We start from the raw sequence: 21,484 nt of genomic DNA, 5'->3' as shown, positions 1-21,484 counted from the left end.
CCAAGAGCGACAGAAAAAGGACATTATGTCCTTTTTTTCATGAATAAGCCATTTTGAAGAGCGTTTGTTTTTGGCTTTGTGCGATGATGACCAGATTATGTTTTTTACAGCTTGCTGTATTTTGACAGTCTATTTGCAGCAATAAGTCGACGAACAGAACTATGGCAAAAAATATATATATATTGATACATTTATTTGCATTTCTTTCGTTGTGATTGTGAATGAAATATAATAAGCTGTTCTAATAATAACCTGGGTATCAGTATAAAAACTTTGTGACAACTGTTCATGTAGAAAGGGCGTTATGGAGTAAATTTGATTGTTAGCCCATCTTTTGGTATTCTTTCCTACAGCCTATTGTTAATTTCATCTGAAACAAAAAAAAATCTGTTACACTACTGCAAAAATCAAGGTTCATAGTATCTATCACATTCGAAATTCGACGAGGCACCGCCTTACGTTCACAACTTACATTTTTAAACGTAGCATAAACACGTGGATTGGTGTGGCCGACAGTCCAAACCGTCGAGGATTGGGAGCAGAGGGTTCCCTCTATAGTAAACCGGTTCAGAATGACGCAGGCATTTAGTACAGTTGTCGAAGTCGTTGTCTATAGACTGCAGTGTCATTTATATATTATTTCAGTCTAATCTTGTGCACGGTCTGATGGAACTATGCATAAAACGTGTCCTTCTGTAGCCAATAAAGAATTAAGCTTCCCCTCGCGCTAACTCGGTGGCCGCGAAAGCGAATTGTTTGTGCATTTTTAGTATATTCAGTATATTCAATATACTGTATTGAATATACTCTAGGCTGAAAGAGACATTTGAGCATTTACATTCATCTTTCATCTGGCATCATTGTTTCACACTTATGGCCTTCAGGTTGAAGCTTGGCAAGAGGTGTGGTCTCAAGTTGGCATAACGATCTAAGCTGCCACCCGTGCACATGTCCTGCTAAAGCGTGGGTTTGAATCTGGCACACTTCTCTTTCTGCAAAAAACGCCTCTCCACACTTTCCTGTCAATTCAAGCATAAAAATGCCAGGAACATGATGGCACAAACAGACGGGCAACCAGGCCATAACGAAAACCTCAGATTCTTGCCCACCACCTTTCTTCTGATGCTATTTCAATGCAACATCCTCCAAAAGCTTTTATCAGCTTTTTATCAGACTCTGTCCTGTTCACTCAAAATCATACACATATTTAATAAACAAAAATAAAAGACTTTATTACAATGTAATATCAAATAATTAATTGGTGACTCATGAGGATCACAAAATAGTGTTCATAGGGCTGTGTTTTAAAATGTGCACTAAGCTGGGAAGAGGGCCATTTGTGACATACAAACAGTCCATTTATGAATGAATCAGTGCCTCTGTCTCTATGTTGTCATAAGGATCTGAGTGGTCATCAATGTAGTCTTCCTGTTCAGAACATGGCATAATGATGGGCATGCCCCCATGATATAGGTCTTGGTAGCTGTCAATCACAAACGCTCCCAACTGGGCCAGCATCCACTTCAGCTCTGGAGGAGGTTTCATGGATGTGAGGTCAGAGAGAGAGAGAGAGAAAGGCAGAGGGTGAGAGAGGATGAGGTTGAGTTTATCCATTTGTGTGTTTGCACACCTGTTTGCAATGCCTGTCCCAAAACCCACGCGTGTTCTCTCACCGCTTGGCAACACGTCCCTCCCACCACAGGCTTGTTCCCCTATCAGGGAGCTGAGGATGCATCCTGACTCGTACATGAACAGGGTTGGCAGGTGGCTGGCTGGGTAGTTGGGGACACACTGCTGGGCCAGGATCATGAGGAACTTGGTGTCGGGGAATTCGGCGGCCAGTTGTGTGAAATGGCGATTCAGCAAGGAACACATGGGCACGCTGCAGTGAAATGGAGAGAGAGACGGAGATGGGGGACAGAGATGGGGGAGAGAGAGAGATGGAGGAGAAATAGAGATGGAGGAGAAAGAGAGATGGGGGAGAGAGATGGGGAGAGCAAGAGTATGATTAGTTAGCATTAAATAAAATGGACCTTCAACCAGTTAAAGAACAACACACCTCTGTCCTTCACATCTCAACTGACCCCAGATCAGGTTGGTGCTGGGTTGGCTGACTCACCTGGGGTGATAAAGGTGGAGCAGCACCTTCACTCCCGTCGGGGCGCAGGTTACCTCCCTGACATACTGCTCCCTTTGGATCTCTCTCAGCTGGCCGTACCTCCTCCGTCTCCTCCTCCGGCCTCTCCGCCGCACCCTCAGGCCCTCATGCTGCACACGGCTGGGGTTTGTTTTGCCTGTCATGTTCTCCTCCTCATCCACCTCCTCTTTTCCTTCCACCCTTTTTACTGCAACCTCCAACAAACACCCCCCCTCTTCCTCATCCACCTCCTCTTCCTCATCCATCTCTTCCTCATCCATCTCTTCCTCATCCACCTCCTCTTCCTCATCCATATCTTCCTCATCCACCTCCTCCTCATCCAAGTCTCCCTCTTCTTCCTCCTCCACCTCCACTACCTCCTCCTCATCTTCATCCAACTCAGGCTCTTCTATTATCACACACACATACTCCTCTGCTTCCTCATCCTCATTTCTCACCTCCTGATATTCTGCCTCCCTTATGCTGTCCTCCAGTGGCCACCCAGCAGTAAGACCTAGGTGACAAAGGTCTGTACTTTAACAAATAGCTAAACTTCATTACAACTTATTCAACTGTTGCAATTCATACAGTTTTCCAGACCAACTACAATGCAGATTACTCACAATGCAACCTGTTGTTTTCTGTGTGAATTGTGTGTGTTTCTATGTACCTTGGTTGCTGTTCTTTAGGTCACTTAAGGACAATCTTTGGTCACCTTTGGCTTGCTGGAAGGTAAACACATGTTTGCAGATAAACCAGCATAGCAAATAAACAAGAGCAGAAAACCAGCTGACATATCTGATCCACATGGTAGAACTTTTATTAAGACATTTATGCATTTATTTTTTACCTTGCTTTTCCCTAGGTTTTTTTTAAATTCTTTCTGTCAGCTTTACTCACATTCTTTTGTTGCTAACTTTTTAAGTTGGTCTTAAAAAGTTATTTAATTAGTACTCTTTATACATGTACTCATTAATTTACTTTGTATTTGAAGTGCATTGCATTGTAACTGTATGAAATGTACCACACAAATAAAGCTTATTGATTGATTGATCTGAGCTACCTACAGTACATAAGTACCATATATTTAGCACCAGCATTTTATTATTAATCGCTCACATTTTTAATCTTTCCTCCATCTAACAATTATAGATTCATTTAGGTGGAGTTTTAGATAACCTTTTGCCTACCTATGACTCACCTGCATATTCCCTTAAAGACACTCAGGTCATATACTTTCAAAAATGGGTTATCTCTCATAACAGCGCAGCAACATGTTTACTTACAAATCAAAAACAAAGAGGGTGATGTCATAACCGAGTTGAGTTAAACCGAAAGCATTTAGAACGCTGACCGCAGATAACATTTTACTGAACAATTGAATTAATAAAACGCAGCAATTAGAATATAATTCTGATCCTTTGGTTTTTGTGTTACAATGAGACACTTAACTTATTCTCAGCTGACCGGAAATCACACACACACACACACACACACACACACACTGGGACCTCCCTAAGGGTCGCAGGCCACATCTTTGAATAGGAGTCAGACGGGATGAAAAAGGTCAAATATAACTGGTCTCCATTTCAAATGATGGCACTCTATTTCCTCTATAATGCATCCGTGTTGACCAGAGTGCTCTGGACCCCGGCCTAAAGTTACATTCTAGGTAGGGAATAGGGTGACATTTTGGAAACAACCTTCATGTCTTATTCATCAGATTCAACACATCCCTTCCCTCCCACCAGCCCTCACTCGCCCTCTTTCCCTGACTTTCCATTTCAGATCTAAAGAGGCTTTCCAGAAATCACCACAAAAACCATCCACCACAAAAACAACACCAAGTCGAAAGCACTCTGCGGCAGCGACCTCCGGTGCTCCTCATATTTCACAGTGCGACGACTCGTAATCACGCGCACGTCTCCCCATGAACAGACGGACAAAGCTACGTTCATCGTCCTTCTGATGTTCCACAAGTCACCATGAATAGTGACGCAATTGCTATGACAGGATTTTAATATTCACAAAAATGCGTTTGGAATGGTAGCCATATTTAGTGCCAGTGCATGTTTTCCTAGTGGCATCCTATTCAGTCAATCAAATGTATTTTATAAAGCCATTCTTCACAAAGTGCCTTGTAGTTTGACCCTGTTCAACAAGGGTCATTCATTAGGACCTGCTCGCAGAGTTTCTTTATGGTTTGTATACATTAATGAGCCAAAATATTGTGATCTCCTGTTTCCGTGTGCATGGACTCCACAAGACCCCCGAAGGTGTGCTGTGGTATCTGGCACCAAGACGTTAGCAGCAGATCCTTCAAGTCCTGTAAGTTGCGAGTTGGAGCCGCCCGTGGATCAGACTTCCCACAGATGGTCCAGCGCATCCCACAGATGCTCAATCGAATTGAGATCTTGGGAATCTGGAGGCCAGGGCCACACCTTGAACTCTTCCTCATGTTCCTCAAACCATTCCCACACAATGTGTGCAGTGTGGCAGGGCCATGATCCTGCTGAAAGAGGCCACCGCCATCAGGTAGTATTATTGCCATGAAGGGGTGCACCTGGCCTGCAACACACGGTTTCCCAGCAGAACATCGCCCAGAGCACCACGCTCCCTCTGCCGGCTTGTCGTCTTCCCACAATGCATCCCGGTCCCCCCCCAGGTAAACGGTGCACACCTTCACGGCCGTCCACGTGATGTGGATCTTCTTCCACCGCTCCAAGGACCATTTCCGATACGTGCGTGCCCACTGTAGGTGCTTACAGGGGTCATCATGGGCAGTCTGACCGGTCTGCAGCTGCGCAGCCCCAATACACAGCAGGGCGTCATCAGGTTCCTCAAAACGTGTGTTGTGACGCAATCCTGACACAATCCTTGTGTCACAGTAGACCTTGCGTCGGTTTTGGAACAGACAGGATAGCCTTCGTTGCCCCCGCGAAATTGATGAGCCTTGGGCACCCAACACCCAGTCGCTGGTTTTTGGTTTGGCCATTCCTCCACTGTTGGTAAGTACTCACCACTGCTGACCGGGTGCGCCCCGCAAGCCTGGACGTTTCAGGGTTGCTCTTAGCCTCTTTACTATGAGAACTGATTGTTGGCTTACCATCTAATCTGCCCAGACCTTGACATGTACCCTTCTGAAGAGATTACCTGTGATTGGTCCTGGTGATTGGTCTCATCAGTGTATATAATTAGAGGTTTAAGCTTATCAAAGTTTTATATTCTTTTAATATTTCTCTGTGCGGATTAGCAAACTTGACCGACAGGGGAACACATCTTGGTTTGGCTTGTAGCTCGTCAGGATAGAGCTTATAGATAAGCATTTCACTGTAAGGGCTTCATTTTATTATTCAGCGCATTTGATATTTACTATTTAATTCTTTTTTATACATATGGACACCTGAGAACATTCTTTGGGAGTTCCCTGAAGTGAAGGAGGAATACAGAAGGATGAGGATGAGAACTTGCAATTAAGTCTACTGGCTACTTTCCAGACCTCTCCAGTATCATCAGGAGACTCCACCACCACCATCTAACTCTGACCACCTCTCTCGGCTCAAGCCATGACCTGACGCTTTCATACACACGAGGATGCAAAACAACGTGACCTCGGCTGGCTGATCAGTCATAGTGCATCGCTTGTTTGTTTTTGAAGTGCTGAGTTTCTGTAATTTCCCCCTAATCAGAGGCTTATTCAGGCCTTGGACACCAGTTGGGGGGTAATTCATCAAGTGTTTCAGTCCTCCGAGACTGAAGTTACCTGCCTGATGTGATTGTAATCCATATGTATTACAGTGGTGTGTGTGTGTGTGTGTGGAAAACAATCCTATAAATTCTCTCCACTTGAACATAGTGGATATAGATTAAATTATTGTTGAATTAATGGGAGTGTGTGTGTGTTCCTGTAGAGCTACATGATCACCAGCATTGAGTCTGGTCCTTACTTCTTGAAATGCTCGTTTTTTGGTTTTAGTCTTAGGTTCGTGGTTAGGTTTTCTGGAGGGATTTGTGAGTTTCGGTTAGAGTTGGGGTTACGGTTAGGTGTTGGCAATAGTTATATTTTCAGTGTATATCCATTGTTACTTTTTAAACAGTTGTCATTGGGAATGCACCGCGCGGATGTGTGTGTGTGTGTGTGTGTGTGTTCTCGATAATGGAACACTCGGCGCGTGAGTGCTGTGGGGCCGCCCCACCTCAAACCCCCCCCCCCCACTCCCCAATAGCAAAACTCTTTTAATCAGAGAGCTGGACCACACAGGAGTACCGAACCACTTTAGCAATCAGTGTGTGCATCTAACAGAGAGAGAGAGAGAGAGACAGCGAGGGGGAGAGTTATAGAGCAGGAAGAGTGTGTGTGTGTGTGTCTGTTATCCTCTGTCCATCTCCATCGCCCTGGGTTTCAGATAGATAGATGTCAGTAAGATAATGGAGCATGATGATCCATATTGAGGCAGACGCCAGGATCAATACTGGTGCCACCCAGCCTGCTGGTTTCAGACTTCAAATTGTCTTTGTGTGTGTGTGTGTGTGTGTGCGTCATGTGTTTGTCGTGTGTGTGTGTTCGTTAGTGTGTGTGTGTGTGTGTGTGTTCGTTCGCATGTGTGCCTGCCGGCCTGGTCAATTTAGACCGTCATAATTGAGCTTTAATATGACCAATTTATGGCAGAGTGTACTGTGAGTAACAAATGGCAGCCTAATCCCGATTTAGGGCACTATTTAAGACCGGAGGCTTAATCCTGATTGTGGAATCTCTGGGGGAGAAAATATTCATGTTCTATCATTGTGGTAGATGGATACACGGCTCATTGGCATCTGCAGCAGTGTGTGTGTGTGTGTGAGTGTGCATGTGTGTACACACACACACCCCCTTCATCCCTCTCACACTTACACATTTTACATTAACATTTTAGTAAATTTAGCCGACACACATGCAAGCTCACACACACACACACACACACACAGAGAGACCACACTCACTTTATATTTTATTGTTTCTTTCCAACCTCATACTTCCCTTCCTGTTAAGGGAGGCTTTTTCTCTGTCACTCTCTTTTTCATCTCCTCCACTGTTAATCACTTGTTCTTTTCCTCTCCTCCTATCATTCTCTTCACATTCTCTTTCTCCTCCCCTCCTCTAATCCGCTCTAGTTTACAGTTTTTTTTTCTTTCTCCGCCCCTCCTCTCTTTCTCCTTTCCTCTCTTGTCATTCTACTATTCCAATCTCTCCTTTTTTCTCCTCTCCTCTTTCACCTCCAATCCTCTTTCTCCTCTCTTTAGTTTCTTCTCCTCTTTTTTCCTTCTTTAACATTTAAATGAATCTCTCCTTGCACTCTGTTCTTGCTCCCCCCTGTTGCTGCAATACTTCTCCTTCCCCATTCATCTCTTTCCTCTCTCCTCCCCTGTCCCAGTCTTTCTATCCCTCTCCTTGACACCCTCTCTCCCCTCTCCTCTGTCCCAGTCAGTCCATCCCTTTGTGTTGTGATGTCGTCTCTGCTGAAAGAGGAGATGAAAAGAGTATTATTTAGACCCGAAGGACAGAAACTCCAGGAGTTCATCGAGATACATGAACCTGTGCCTGGAAGACATTTTCTCTGTGTCTACGGTAAATATTTTATTCTGCTATTCGGTTCTCTCCATTTTTCCGTAAAGAAAAATCTCCTTTTCTTTGGTCTATCTCTGATGAAGTACCAGCGTCGTGGTGTATGAACATGTGTGCCTATAAAAACTCTCCTTTAGGTGGTAGGGGATGTTTTCACTACATATTGAATTGTATGCCACAAAGCAGGTAAAGATAAATATTTACAGTTAGGCCAAGTTTTAGAGAATTGCTTTTTAATGTAATTACAGACATGCATTGAAATAGCGTTGTATAAAAACGTTCTCCACATAATTTTATTAGGTAGCTTGTGGCTGAATTTTGAAGTGTCACATTAATGCATTATAATGCTTTCACATTACTCTCTGAATAGATAGCTCTGCTACAAGATTAGGGTGCTCCCTCATCATTTATTGGTTGTGCTGTGTCAAGAAGGCTTTAATAAACTGCAATTCACGGGTGAGGACATTCTGATGGTGCATTTGAATTCCTTGTACTTTTATGTGTTTTCCCTTATTACATGCAACATGAATTTTCCTTTTCGGAGAACCTTATTACAAAAAAGAAATACAAACAAAAGCTCATTGTATTTCTCCCTTAAACAGTGACCAAAACCAAAGAGGTGCATCTGTGTGTGGTGAGGTCCCAGAAGTCCCAGAAATCCCAGTATTCTGCATCAAGAAAGAAGCTCCATTCCCAGTTTTCCCAGCGTTCTGGCTTAGAGGACTCCTACTTGAGGACCGAGGTCTGGCTCCTCCAGGACCTCGCTCTGCTCGATGGACGGGATCCGGACATAGTAAGGAGCATCATTGCCAAGTTTTCCGATTTTCCATTTTGCGTTACATCCCTGTTTCCTAATAAGTGTTCACCTTTGAGGTTTCCATGCTTCCACACTTCGCTGGTAGTGCCCAGATGCGTATGATCGAATTTTTCTTCCTTTAGAACTCTTTGCCCTGAATTTTCCCCTTCTCTTCTTCTACTTGTTGTTGTTTTTGTTATTATGGTTTCAGCTGTTCACTGGTTAAGCCCGTACCGTAATCCTTCTGGTTTGTTATTGTTGTGTTTCCCCAAAGGGCCCAAATGTCCATGGGAGTGTACGCCCCGGAGCCACACCCCTCATGAAATTCCATGCATGTTGGTCTCACAGTGCTGCTGTAATGAGCCTCAGAAGAGGTGGAAGCTCACCACACTCGCCCCATGTGACTTAGAATCAAAATTGGTACATAGGTCCTTGTCCTCGCAGGGCACGTTTTCCCAATGGAACCCAAAAAGCCTGCCATGTTGGATTTCCCGACATTTATAATTGTTTGAACGCTACAGCTATAGTAACAAACGATGCCCCTCACATCATTTGACACCAAGCATTTAAGGACAAAGCTGTTTCATTGACCTCTCGTCAAGACACACCCAGCCAACCGGCTTGCAGCTTTAATTGCAGTTTTTCTTCTCGTTCTGTTTTTTCCTCCTGGCGACCTCACGTTCACCTCTCTCCTCCCAAAGGACGACCCCTGTTTCCTGATGCACTTCTCCACGGTGCGCTCGGTCACAGCCTTCAGCTGCGGTGCCAAGTACTCCCTGGCACGGGCCCTGGTGAACCTGAGCGAGCAGCACTGTGGACGACCTTTGACCTTGGTAAACTACGACATGGCTTACATCAAACCGTCGTGTGTCTACTCTAATAGGGGCGACTGTGTGATTGTAATGCAAATCTGTTTCTATGCGGCTAATCTGGTGTGTCTCTCCATGTGCCCTGTTCCACTGGACTGAGTGTGTGTGTGTGTGTGTGTGTAGGGGGAGAGATTGTGTGTGTGTGTGTGTGTGTGTGTGTATCATTATCTCCATAAAGTATTTAGAATACACAATATGAATTGACTCTGTTTTGTTGTGTATATTTAGGGTTATGTTCTTCAGTCTGAAAATGCCAACATTGAATCTGTTGTTTCCTCAGCATGTGAATTGACCCTGATAATCAGATTAAAATGGGAAAAAAAACACGGAATTTGCCTTTGTTGTCATTTCATCAGTTCCATCAGAAGTGGCTAATTCATAATTCGTCGCGTTGAAATATCCATATACGGCAGCAAAACAATGCAAAAAAACAAAACACTGACGTAATCATTTTCTTTACAAAATTTGCCCACTGAACAAACCCCCTCCAAAAAACAAAAAATACTATTGTATTACAATGGCACACATTAATAAGCATTTCATAAATATAAAAAAAATATATATATATTAAGTATTTTTACTACATATCAGTGCATGCGCAGGACCGAGGGCGCCAGGGTGCCCGGGTTGTATTCATTCCCACAAACAAAGATTATTGTTGAAAAACGTTGCGAAGGAAACTGAACTATACACAGGGCGGGACCTACCGAATTTCGTCCAATGGGAAATTCATTTTAGGAAAAGGACCCTCCCTGTTTGGTTCAGATCGTTGACAAAACGCTTCGCAAGTAAAAAGAATGAATACACCCCTGGCGCCAAAATTCGAAGTTCAAAAAGCCGAAGGGAAGTTTTATTTCTGTTATTGACAGCAACACGACGCTAGCGCTTTAGCTGGCGTGGTGGATTTAGAAGTTATTATAGTCTAATAAATACACTATAGGTTGTGTAGGAGGACGCAAAGATGCACATCAAATCTATCATATTAGAAGGATTCAAGTCCTACGCGCAGAGGACAGAAATCAACGGATTTGATCCACTATTCAATGCAATCACTGGACTCAACGGGAGCGGAAAATCCAACATTCTCGACTCGATATGTTTTCTATTAGGGATATCCAACTTGTCCCAGGTAGGAATATTTTGCCTCCAGCCTAGTAAGATGCTAAATAATTCGTGGTAAGCTTGCCGAATACATTTCAATAATGTTAGGGGCTTTTAGCTAACTGCTACTGTACTAGCTAGTTGGTTAACTAGCTAGTTGGCTTGTTTACTAGCATCGTTTGAGGAGGTTAGGTAGTTAGCTCGCTGTGGATGTTGGTCTCCATGCGTGTCGAACAGTGGCAAGTTCCGGTTGTAGTTCAAGAAAGATATCCCCTATACCCACTATAGCTAGCATGGCTGAAATTGTTTTGGTTGTAATGTGTACCAGGTTGGACCAAAACGGTCTCAAATACTATTTCGATGACGAATAAATATTGTTAGCTGACCAGTTTTCATCGTACCCTTTACGGGGGGGCGGCTGCCCAATCTCATTCTCTCCTGGTGTCTGCATTTGTACCTGATTCAAAGGAGAGGATGAAAACCAGAAATGTTTCGGCCCTCTTCGAATAAGATTGGGCAGCCGAGATTGCTTTACCGTGTGAAGTGATCCGCGTTTTGAAAATGTGGTTGTATACATACACCGGTTTTTCTAACCAATTTTCATGGTTATACTCTTGGCACCTGGGAGGATCATTAATTACTGTCAAACTGCTGAGACTCTAAACTTGTTAGTATATATTGACGTAGATATATTTTAATATTATCAGCAACGTCCTGTTTGCTTACCTATACACGGAGAAAACCTACCCCTGTCCTCCAGGTGCGAGCGGCGAATCTCCAGGACTTGGTGTACAAGAACGGCCAGGCCGGCATCACCAAGGCAACCGTGTCCATAACGTTCGACAACTCCAACAAGAGCCAAAGTCCGCTCGGGTTCGAGACCCACGACGAGATCACCGTCACCAGACAGGTACCGGCTCAATCCGTAACTACTGACACTTCGGACCTACTGGCAGAATGGAGGCAGCGCGTTTCCATTAGCTGGTTCTGATCCGTGGGACTCAATGTCAATATTTTGGCCATTAGGCTATCTGCCGCCAGTACATGTTTTGCTTACTTAGCCTCCAGTGTTTCTCAAACCTCTCCTGGGGTCCCCTGAGTGTCCTACAATTGTGTTGTAACCCTGAACTAGCTCACCTGAATGAACCAGTAGTAACTGGGCTAGTGGTCCCCAGGGGAGGTTTGGGAACAGCTGTTGTGGTGCTTCACTGTGCCATGTCCTGCTCTGTTCCCAGGTGGTGATAGGTGGCCGGAACAAGTACCTCATCAACGGGGTTAATGCCAATAACACCCGGGTCCAGGACCTGTTCTGCTCCGTGGGACTCAACGTCAACAACCCCCACTTCCTAATCATGCAGGTCGGAGAACAGTGTCTGGTTTCACCTGCCTACTTAGATGCATTACTGTGAGACCACAAGCAATTTTCTAACAAATTACCTGATTTCCTATTAACTAAAGATCTACTATCAATTTCTTTAAAATATTTCAGGGGAGAATCACCAAGGTCTTGAACATGAAACCACCTGAGGTAAGGGTTTTAGTCCCCCTTCCACACACACACACGTACATACACTGATGAACCATTAGGGCATTTTCGTTGGACCACCACTCTCCACCCATGCCAAATGTCTTCAAACACACACTCTTGGATCATCTTCAAACACACACTCTTGGATCGTTCCCTCCAACCTGTTTCTTCTCGTTTTGTAGATCCTGGCCATGATCGAGGAAGCAGCAGGAACCAGGATGTATGAGTGCAAGAAGATCAGTGCCCAGAAAACCATAGAGAAGAAAGAAGCCAAACTCAAAGAGATTCAGACGGTACGCCGTTGGCCATTTTACCTCAGATTAACCAGTTCACTGGTACTGTGGAGCCCAAGCTGGGCCGGCTGGGGGTTCTGGTTCTGCCCAAGCTGGGCCGATGGGTTAGCTAATGGACTTGTCAACTCCCCTGCAGCACTCTGGCGATCTCCAGGACTGGGAAACGGTTGGCCACTTGGACAGTGGTTATAATGTACTGACTAACGCGTTTTATGTTCTTGTTTTGTGTTCAGATCTTAAATGAAGAGATCACTCCAACCATGGAGAAGCTTAAGGAGGTATGACATTTAAAAAAAACAATGTGTTGTAAATAGAAATGTTGTCTTAATTGTTCTCTATGGTTAAATATATGTATATTTTACTACAATGTTAAAATCCTTTTTCTTGTGATTGTGACCTTTGGCCTAAGTAACCTCTCCCTGTTTTTTGGAAGTGGATATTACCTTCTTCCTTGGTGTTATTAGACTTTTAACTCTTAATACAAAGTGTTGTGCGTGTATACAATTCCCACACAAGTGGACCTGGGAATCGGACCCCCTATGCTGGCATCGCAAGCACCATATTTTACAATCTGACCTTTATCCCTTAGGAACGCTCTTCATACCTGGAATACCAGAAGCTGATGAGAGAGATCGAACACCTAAGTCGCCTGTATGTGGCCTGGCTGTTCGTATGTGCTGAGGAGACCAAGGTACGCGCACACACACACAAATGTGCATGTGTGTGATTCTTGTTGCTGTTAAATTGTCTGGCAATAATGGTTAATTGAGGGTGAAGAAGATAATTGAATAGAAATGTTCACAGGAAAGTTTACTGAATAATTGTGGTTGTTTATTTATATAATCTTTTGTTTTATAAAAGTATTTTGTGCTTGTCGTAATTAACAGAGTTATTTGTTAATTGCAGGTGAAGTCAGCAGAGGACCTGAAGGTACTGCAGGACTCCATTACCCAGTTGCAGGCCAGCATGTCCGAAAACGAACGCAAGGTCCAGGAGCTCTCTGCAGAGATCCATGAGCTGCAGAAGAAGAGGGACCAGGTACCATTGAGTTATTATTGTTGATACTTGGAGACTGTTGGACAATCCAGTTTCAGTTCATTGAATATTTTTACGGGGTGTGTGTTTTGAGGAGCGTTTATATACACCCTCGACGACGTCAGCTATAATGTATACGCAACCAAATAAACGTCAAACCTGAAGAAACGCAAATTGAGTTGTAAAATAACCCGACATTTATTGCCAGGCGTTAAATGACCGGGCAGAGGTTCTCTCCAAGTTGCCAAGTGTTGATGCGTGTGTTCCTGTAGGAGGTGAGTGGAGTCCTGAAGGGTCTGGAGGAGGCTCTGTCCGAGGTCCAGAGGGTGGATGCTAAAGCCCAGAGCGCCCTGGACCTGAAGAAACAGAACCTGAAAGACGAGACCAAGAAGAGGAAGGAACTGGTCAAGAGCATGGAGGAGGTGGGCGAAGGAATGTTGAAAAGAACCCTCTGTAGAAGTGGTGTGTGTTTGTCATAGTTGCGGGGGTAGAGGAAGACCAACTTCTCTCCCTCCCCCAGGATAAGAAGATGCTGGTGGTGAAGGAAGCGGAGGTGTCGAAGGTGGCGGAGAAGCTGTGCGTCCTTCAGGATGAGGGTCGGCAGGACAACGCCGACCTGGAGGCGGCCCAGTGTCACTTCAAGGCCGTGTCCGCCGGGCTCTCCACCAATGAGGACGGAGAGGAGGCCACGCTCGCCGGCCAGATGATGACTTGCAAGAACGACATGAGCAAGGCCGACACCGAGGCCAAGCAGGTGAGTCGACTTGGCCAGTTGAGTGGCTTGATGAAATCCTCGTGAGTTGTTTGAGAACTGTCTGCTCGAAGACCGTTGTCTGAGAATTGCTTATTGAGATCTAAATATTTATCAGGACGCTGCACATTCAGCCCCATGTGTATCTGACGCTGTCTGTCCCGTTCTGTCCAGGCCCAGATGAAGTTGAAGCACGCCCAGGCGGAGCTGAAGGCCAAGCAGACGGAGGTGAAGAAGATGGACTCTGGCTACAAGAAAGACCAGGAGGCCTTCAACGCTGTGAAGAAGAACAAGGAGAAACTAGAGGCTGAGCTTGAGAAACTACAGTACCAAGGTAACAATACTGACTACTGGCTTTAGGTTGACTGTATGTTTGTCAGTAGTCATTATGCCAGAAAAATGTGTCCCTGGCCAGTGTGATCTAATCCTGTCCAACTATAGGATGAGTATGTTCTGTCCTTAATGATTATATTAGGGTGATTTTCTGTTTTTAACGCGTTTTAGTGTTTTGATGAGTCCTGTGTCTTTTCAGATGGGAAAGAGGAAAGTCTCCTGGACAGGAAGAGACAGTCTAACCGTGAAGTCACAGCGCTCAGAAACGCCTACGAGGGTCTGATGGCCCGTTTCCCCAACCTGCGCTTTGACTACAGGTGATGCGCCTCCCCTGGTGCTCCTCTAGTCCAGAGACCCGACCTGAAGGCTCCTGGCAGGCGGTGTCCAATGACCTACTCCAAATGTCTAGAAGCCCTAGGAAACAAAACGCACGACTGACCCCTCCTCTCTCTCGTCCTCCGCCCTGCCTGTCTGTCTGTCGCCTCCCCTCTCTCTGTAGGGATCCGGAGCGTGGCTGGGATCGCAGCCGGGTCAAGGGTCTGCTAGCTAACCTGATCACCGTCAGCGACGTGTCCTACTCCACCAGTCTGGAGGTGGTGGCTGGGGGCAGGCTCTACAATGTGGTGGTGGACACAGAGGTGTGTGTTTTGTGTCCAGACACCAGCCGGTGTGTGTTGCATTTCAGTGAAGCTAGGCGTCAGAAGACTACAGTGAATTTATAATGGACGCCAGTACTCTGAAATTAATGCTGAGAATCGGTACTTTAACCAGATCGTAGTGGTTTGATTTGAAATTCCGGTAGTTCAGGGTGAATTCTTGGCTTGGTAATCCAACTTAATAAATATTGATTTAAAGAAGGATTCATTCCTGTTTACGTCCAGGGGGATTCATAGTCCGTTTCAACCTCTCCTTTCCAGGTGACCGGTAAGAAGCTGCTGGAGAAAGGCGAGTTGAAGCGGAGATACACCATCATCCCTCTGAACAAGATCTCCGCCAGGACGCTGAACGACAACGTGGTCAACGCAGCCAAGAGCCTGGTGAGACCCAACCCTCGTCTCCGAAACACCTGGCCGCTGAACCTGCCCGTGAAATACAGATTCCTGTCAGCACAAACCTATTCCGTCAAACACCCACTTCATTCAGTAGTTTCAGTGAGAGCTTGACCCTGTTGAGAACAAGGTGCCCACACACGGCTGTCTGTGAATACCAGGCCGGGATGAGTGGAGCGATGGGTTGTAATGCCTCCCTCTGTCCCACCGTAGGTCGGGGAGAACAATGTGCATACTGCCTTGTCCCTGGTTGGCTACGAGGCCGACCTTCGGAAGGCTATGGAGTACGTGTTCGGGTCAACGTTGGTGTGCGACACCCTAGACAACGCCAAACAGGTCGCCTTCGACAGACGCGTCATGACCAAGACCGTCACTCTCGGGGGAGACGTCTTCGACCCACAGGGAACACTCACTGGAGGTGAGGGAGGGGGGGGGGGGGGGGGGAGGAGACAAACTCACTCGCTGACAAGAACGCACGTACTGTTGGGAAAAGCCCCTGTAGCCGTTGCTTGCGTTTGCTTGTGGAGAACTCCACTCGGCTGACCAAGTATTCCTCCCCGTGTCCACGCAGGAGCACGTTCCCAGTCAGCCTCGGTGTTGTCCAGCCTTCAGGAGTTGAGGGAAGCTCAGGAGAACCTGTCGGCCAGAGAGGCGGAGCTCCAGGCCGTCGATAAGGAACTAGCCAGTGTCAAGGGGACCGCTGAGAGGTCAGGAGACGAAACAGACTCTCGCACCCTGGATTAATGATGAGTGAATAGACCCCATTCAGTCCTGACTCCTCTCTCCTCCTCCCCAGGTACCGTGTGTTGAAGCAGCAGCTGGACATGAAGACGGAGGAGCTGGAGATTCTCCAGACCAAGCTCCAGCAGAGTTCTTTCCACAAACAACAAGAAGAGCAGGAGATGTTGCGTAGGACCATCGGTCAGTACACACGGCCGTTTTCAAGACATTTGTCCTTGAATCGTCTCCTATCTCCATATATTTAAGAACTCGTTCGTAGACCTCCTTCTGTCCTTGAGGTGATCCCAACAGCAAAGTGAAATGACCAATACAATATTGTTCCTATATCGGTTTCTTTTTTTTGGGGGACAGAAACTACTGTAAGACGAACACACAATCTTCAGTTAGTTTTTCAGTGGACATTTAAATAAAATGAAATGGGTCTTTTATTTGAAGTCTCTGTCTCTGTGTGTTTGACTACTCCAGAGGAGTGTGAGGAGACCCTGCGTAGCAGTAAGGAGGTGCAGAAGAAGGCCGAGGAGAAGTACAAGGCAAGATCCCCCCGAAGGAGATGTGATCTGGCCACGTGAACCGAAATGCAGATCGGTTCTTGGGCGTTGTGCATAATGAGTAATGACTCGGTTTTGACCGGCAGGTGTTGGAGAACAAGATGAAGAACGCAGAGGCAGAGCGGGAGAAGGAGCTCAAAGCTGCCCAGCAGAACCTGAACTCCGCTAAAGCCAAGGCAGACGCGTTCAGTAAGAAACTCAAAGAAAGACAACAGGTAGATTTGTGCTTGGGTGCGCGTGCGTGTGTCCAGCATGCTGTTCTGTTGCCCGCCTGGTCTGTCAAAAGTTCTTGGGGCAACGGCGACTGTGTGTTGTGTAGGAGGCTGAATCCCTGGCGTTGGAGCTGGAGGAGCTGAAACGGGAGCAGTCGGGATATGAGCAGCAGATCCAGGCTGTGGATGAAGCCATGAAGGCAGTACAGGAACAGATAGACAACATGTCAACCGCTGTGGCTCAGAACAAGGTAACGCCCGTGATCAACATTAAATGAATACTGTATTGGTGTAACGGTATAAACGCCTGGTTTTGTTTTGAAATGATTAACGAATAAGTGGCACATTGTTGTGAATGTTAAAAAATAATGCTATGATATTATGTAATGGATTGTGTTTCTCTGTTGGCAAAATGTATTTCATACCACCTGGACTGACAGGCCTGGTGATGATGAAAAAGGGCCATGATAATATGAAAGGTCATTGGGACAAGCAATGGATTATGAAATATCATACCGTTATTTTGAAAAGTGGCCTCATGGCAGCTGTACTGATGTATTTCGTTTTGACTAATTCGGTCCTCCATAATCACCTCATCAGTACTAAAAGGAGTAATACCTGGGTTTTAATTATTAATCACTGAACTACTGCTCTCACTTTTGTTACCTCCTCCAGGAGGCCGTGCGAAAGGCCCAGGAGGAGTTAAGCAAACAGAAAGAGGGCATTGTTGCCCAGGACAAGGAGATCAAGGTAGAGTTAATATCTTCATTACAAAGCCTTAATAAAGTGTCAAAGGATGATCGTAGCACTGATATGTCATCCACTTGATGTATTGAAAATGTTGGTGTTGTATTCCAGGCTAAGAGCTCCGAAGCCAACCGTATGAGAGAGAAGACCAACGAGTCCCAGCTGAGGATTAAAGAGCTGGAACACAACATCAGCAAACACAGAAAAGACAGTCAGGACGCTGCCGCCAAGGTCTGTCTGTCTCCGTCTCGTTGCAGTCTCTTCCGGTGTCAGCTGTTTGACCAGTCTGTCCCCTGTCCCCCATCTCCTTCCAGGTGTCTCGTATGTTGGAGGAACACGAGTGGATCAGTCAAGAGCGGGGCTTGTTCGGCCAGGCCAACACCGGATACGACTTCAAGGTGTGTGCCCGTTTTTATCCGCTCTCCTGATACCTGTATCAACGCGGGGAAAATAAGATGCTGGGGGACATTTTCTGGTCCTTTTAATGGAAGTAGAAGTAGTGGAATTTAATTCTCTACGCTGACGTGGCTGTTTGGCTCCGCACGGTCTGGTCTGTGTCGGATGGAGTCGCCCCGTCTCCTTGTGGCGCAGAGGGCGCCTGCAAGCTCTGTTGTGGTTGTTGGCCGGGGCAATACGCACTCCTCCAGGGGTGTAGGTGCTGGCACGTACTTCCTGGTTGAGCGGGGCAGTGTGATCTTGAACTCTCCCTCTCTGGATGAAGTTTGCATTGCAGATTGGAAGGGGGAGGAAAGAAAAGTCCCAAAAAAACGTTTTGAATCTGTTTTTCAAAGGTTAACAACCCTAAAGAGGCAGGCCAGCGGCTGAAGAAGCTGGAGGAGAACAAGATCCGACTGGAGAGATCTGTCAACAAGAGAGCCATGAACATGCTGAGCCAAGCCGAGGAGAGGGTGAGGACACAACCGACCCATACTTCACTTCTTCTAACGGGAGTCCACAGTGACTACATTTCCCAGAGTCACAACTCCATGTTCTGCTGTGTGAATGGGGAAATGTTTTCCCTCCGATTTTAATCCATTCATCAACCCCCCCCCCCCCCCCCCCTTCATTAGTACAACGACCTGATGAAGAAAAAGAGGATTGTGGAGAACGACAAATCAAAGATCTTGCAGACCATTGAGGAGCTGGACATGAAGAAGAACGAGGCCCTCAACATAGCCTGGCAGAAGGTGTGAGGCAACGACAGCTTCTTTAAATGCAGTTAACTGTACTGACGAATGGTCCGGTTGGCGAACAGATTCATGTCCTCATTCCATCCCTCCTCCTCTCCAGGTAAATAAGGACTTTGGCTCCATCTTCTCCACCCTGCTGCCCGGGGCAGATGCCCGCCTGGCACCTCCTGAAGGTAGCGGCGTCCTGGAGGGTCTGGAGTTTAAGGTGGCTCTGGGGAACACGTGGAAGGAGAACCTGACTGAGCTCAGCGGAGGACAGAGGTGGGCAGAGCTCAGTGGGATGATTGACGCCTTGGTCGTCTGGGCTGTCAAAGTGTTCAGAGAACCACATTTGATTATTTGCCCGTAACAAGTGTTTTATCTTGAATAATATTAGAAATTCTGCATTTAAGTCTGAGAAATGTATTTGCAACAACATTCAACACGGCATCCTTCGTGTCTAGTAGAGGACACCATTGGGTGACATAAAACACTTCACGTTGTTTTAACGTTATGGCACCTCTTACTACATGTTATGTTAAAATATTCCTTTTATGGTGCTTAAAATACCTGGATTGTGGAATTCTGCCGTTCAGTGGATCCATGGGCGAAAAAAATATTCCGGCCTATTTCTTCACCAGACTTAGTTTCTGTATTTGTTGTTTGGCAGGAATACCAGCATATAAACTAAAGTGTAGCTCGTTGCCTATTTATTCTTAACGTATCGGCGTTCTGGGCTCAGTCAGCCCCGGTTTTTACGTAACTAAGCTGATTCACGCAAAACTTCCTACAAATGTTCTATGAACTCAGGGGGTGTCGACTGTCGTGTCATTGGTGTACGGGTTAGGGGGGTGTCGACTGTCGTGTCATTGGTGTACGGGCTAGGAGGGTGTCGACTGTCGTATCATTGGTCAGATGGATTTATGTAGTTACTGGTCAAACATTTGCCCTTATTGATTTTGAAAACCTCAGCGTAAGTATACTGGAATCTGTGGTTGGAAATATGCTCTTCCTCCTTTAAGTCCCCCTTGATACTTGTGTCTGCTTAATGACTGATGTATGAACGGTGCGTTGCAGGTCTCTGGTAGCGCTGTCTCTGATCCTGGCCATGTTGCAGGTCTCTAGTAGCGCTGTCTCTGATCCTGGCCATGTTGCAGGTCTCTAGTAGCGCTGTCTCTGATCCTGGCCATGTTGCAGGTCTCTAGTAGCGCTGTCTCTGATCCTGGCCATGTTGCAGGTCTCTGGTAGCGCTGTCTCTGATCCTGGCCATGTTGCAGGTCTCTAGTAGCGCTGTCTCTGATCCTGGCCATGTTGCAGGTCTCTAGTAGCGCTGTCTCTGATCCTGGCCATGTTGCAGGTCTCTAGTAGCGCTGTCTCTGATCCTGGCCATGTTGCAGGTCTCTGGTAGCGCTGTCTCTGATCCTGGCCATGTTGCAGGTCTCTAGTAGCGCTGTCTCTGATCCTGGCCATGTTGCAGGTCTCTAGTAGCGCTGTCTCTGATCCTGGCCATGTTGCAGGTCTCTGGTAGCGCTGTCTCTGATCCTGGCCATGTTGCAGGTCTCTGGTAGCGCTGTCTCTGATCCTGGCCATGTTGCTGTTTAAACCGGCTCCCATCTACATCCTGGACGAGGTGGACGCAGCCCTCGACCTCTCGCATACGCAGAACATCGGACAGATGCTGAGGACCCACTTCACACACTCGCAGGTATATAAACACACACACCTGTCCTGAGTTCTGACGAGCTCAAGCGTCTTCCATAGATGAACACGCTGTCCTGTTTATGGGTAAGTGTTCAAACCTTTTTAAAGGGTGACGTTTATTCTTTTCATTCAGCGCTGAGACCACCAGACCAGACTGTTGGCACAACACACCATTTAACCAGTATTTTAATATCTTCTCTCGTTTAGTTTGTGGTCGTCTCTCTGAAGGATGGGATGTTCACCAACGCCAATGTTCTGTTCAAGACCAAGTTTGTAGACGGGGTGTCTGCCGTCTCTCGTACGACCCAGGCTCAACCGGACCAGAACAAGGGACACCAAGATAAGGCCCGGACCAAAGACCGCCGGCACAAAGTGGCCAAATAAAACATTCGGTAACAGCGGAAACCTACAGCCAGCTAGAGCTAATGGTTCAACGTGTGTAGGTCTTTCTGTTGGTTCTAATTTGGTTGCTAACAAAAGGCTGAAACTATTGACAGTGTCCTCTTTCTGATCAAGTCTTTATAAATGTATTATTTAAAGCTGTCTAAGTTCTGTAACCTGTCTGAGGTATATCTCATTTTCTTGTGCATTCTGTCACTCAAATTACTTACAGGTAAAAATGTCAATGAATCACTGCATGAGTCAAATGCATCTCTTCAGGTCTTTGTACATGTTCATCTAGACCAAGGACTGCATACTTTTCCCCTTCTGGCTGTTGATGCAGGTAGTGATGTTCAAAATACCATTATTCTGCCTGTTTAAACTGCATACCAGAAACCATGTTTTGTTTAGATTTCCACATGTAAAAAATAAAGCTGCTTTTACATAAATATTTGTATTAGTAGTTCAAGTCAAAATCAGGATGCACAAGG

General features: G+C 46.0%; 3 protein-coding genes across 5 annotated transcripts; 2 read left to right on the top strand and 1 right to left on the bottom strand.

Annotated features, from left to right (window-relative positions):
- Positions 1-1,303: 1,303 nt before the first annotated feature.
- On the bottom strand, positions 1,304-2,393 carry LOC105020870 (phosducin-like protein 2). Its single transcript, XM_020043762.2, has 3 exons — positions 2,120-2,393; positions 1,674-1,882; positions 1,304-1,529 (listed from the first exon to the last, which is right to left on the bottom strand). Exons 1-3 carry the CDS (start codon positions 2,299-2,301, stop codon positions 1,360-1,362), a joined length of 561 nt encoding a protein of 186 aa, XP_019899321.2. The 5' UTR covers positions 2,302-2,393; the 3' UTR covers positions 1,304-1,359.
- A 4,989-nt stretch (positions 2,394-7,382) lies between these two features.
- si:dkey-245p14.4 (PH-EXOC1_like domain-containing protein) lies at positions 7,383-9,725 on the top strand. 2 transcript variants are annotated; one of them, XM_029118420.2, is made up of 4 exons: positions 7,617-7,742; positions 8,114-8,195; positions 8,342-8,532; positions 9,237-9,725. In XM_029118420.2, the coding sequence occupies exons 1-4, from the start codon at positions 7,704-7,706 to the stop codon at positions 9,501-9,503; spliced, it is 579 nt and encodes a 192-aa protein (XP_028974253.1). In that variant the 5' UTR covers positions 7,617-7,703; the 3' UTR covers positions 9,504-9,725. The 2 variants fall into 2 exon arrangements, with proteins under 2 accessions (XP_028974252.1, XP_028974253.1); XM_029118419.2 differs by lacking the exon at positions 8,114-8,195 and having other exon boundaries at positions 7,383-7,742.
- Positions 9,726-10,229: 504 nt separating this feature from the next.
- On the top strand, positions 10,230-21,442 carry smc2 (structural maintenance of chromosomes 2). 2 transcript variants are annotated; one of them, XM_010888188.5, is made up of 28 exons: positions 10,232-10,533; positions 11,266-11,415; positions 11,741-11,863; positions 11,995-12,033; positions 12,216-12,326; positions 12,560-12,604; positions 12,916-13,017; positions 13,233-13,364; positions 13,634-13,783; positions 13,882-14,115; positions 14,287-14,446; positions 14,645-14,762; positions 14,945-15,083; positions 15,363-15,482; positions 15,708-15,912; positions 16,066-16,201; positions 16,291-16,415; positions 16,701-16,765; positions 16,870-16,998; positions 17,103-17,246; positions 17,671-17,745; positions 17,854-17,973; positions 18,057-18,140; positions 18,534-18,650; positions 18,813-18,929; positions 19,033-19,193; positions 20,469-20,616; positions 20,820-21,442. In XM_010888188.5, the coding sequence occupies exons 1-28, from the start codon at positions 10,366-10,368 to the stop codon at positions 20,994-20,996; spliced, it is 3,594 nt and encodes a 1,197-aa protein (XP_010886490.2). In that variant the 5' UTR covers positions 10,232-10,365; the 3' UTR covers positions 20,997-21,442. The 2 variants fall into 2 exon arrangements, with proteins under 2 accessions (XP_028974000.2, XP_010886490.2); XM_029118167.2 differs by lacking the exons at positions 20,469-20,616; positions 20,820-21,442 and adding an exon at positions 20,029-20,171 and having other exon boundaries at positions 10,230-10,533.
- Positions 21,443-21,484: the final 42 nt, after the last annotated feature.

Source organism: Esox lucius, chromosome 25 (assembly GCF_011004845.1).
Source record: "Esox lucius isolate fEsoLuc1 chromosome 25, fEsoLuc1.pri, whole genome shotgun sequence".
In the NCBI taxonomy this organism is placed as follows: Eukaryota; Metazoa; Chordata; class Actinopteri; order Esociformes; family Esocidae; genus Esox; species Esox lucius.
This window is presented reverse-complemented; position numbering and strand designations above follow the sequence as displayed.

Coding starts and splice junctions, on each gene's coding strand:
- LOC105020870 (XM_020043762.2), bottom strand. CDS start 2,301: ATGACAGGCAAAACAAACCCCAGCCGTGTGCAGCATGAGGGCCTGAGG. Junction 1,883..2,119: donor CTCCACCTTTATCACCCCAG/GTGAGTCAGCCA, acceptor ATTTCACTGCAG/CGTGCCCATGTGTTCCTTGC. Junction 1,530..1,673: donor GAGGGACGTGTTGCCAAGCG/GTGAGAGAACAC, acceptor AACCTCCTCCAG/AGCTGAAGTGGATGCTGGCC.
- smc2 (XM_010888188.5), top strand. CDS start 10,366: ATGCACATCAAATCTATCATATTAGAAGGATTCAAGTCCTACGCGCAG. Junction 16,999..17,102: donor AACTCAAAGAAAGACAACAG/GTAGATTTGTGC, acceptor TGTGTTGTGTAG/GAGGCTGAATCCCTGGCGTT. Junction 17,746..17,853: donor CCCAGGACAAGGAGATCAAG/GTAGAGTTAATA, acceptor GTTGTATTCCAG/GCTAAGAGCTCCGAAGCCAA.
- si:dkey-245p14.4 (XM_029118419.2), top strand. CDS start 7,622: ATGTCGTCTCTGCTGAAAGAGGAGATGAAAAGAGTATTATTTAGACCC. Junction 7,743..8,341: donor ACATTTTCTCTGTGTCTACG/GTAAATATTTTA, acceptor TCCCTTAAACAG/TGACCAAAACCAAAGAGGTG. Junction 8,533..9,236: donor ATGGACGGGATCCGGACATA/GTAAGGAGCATC, acceptor CTCCTCCCAAAG/GACGACCCCTGTTTCCTGAT.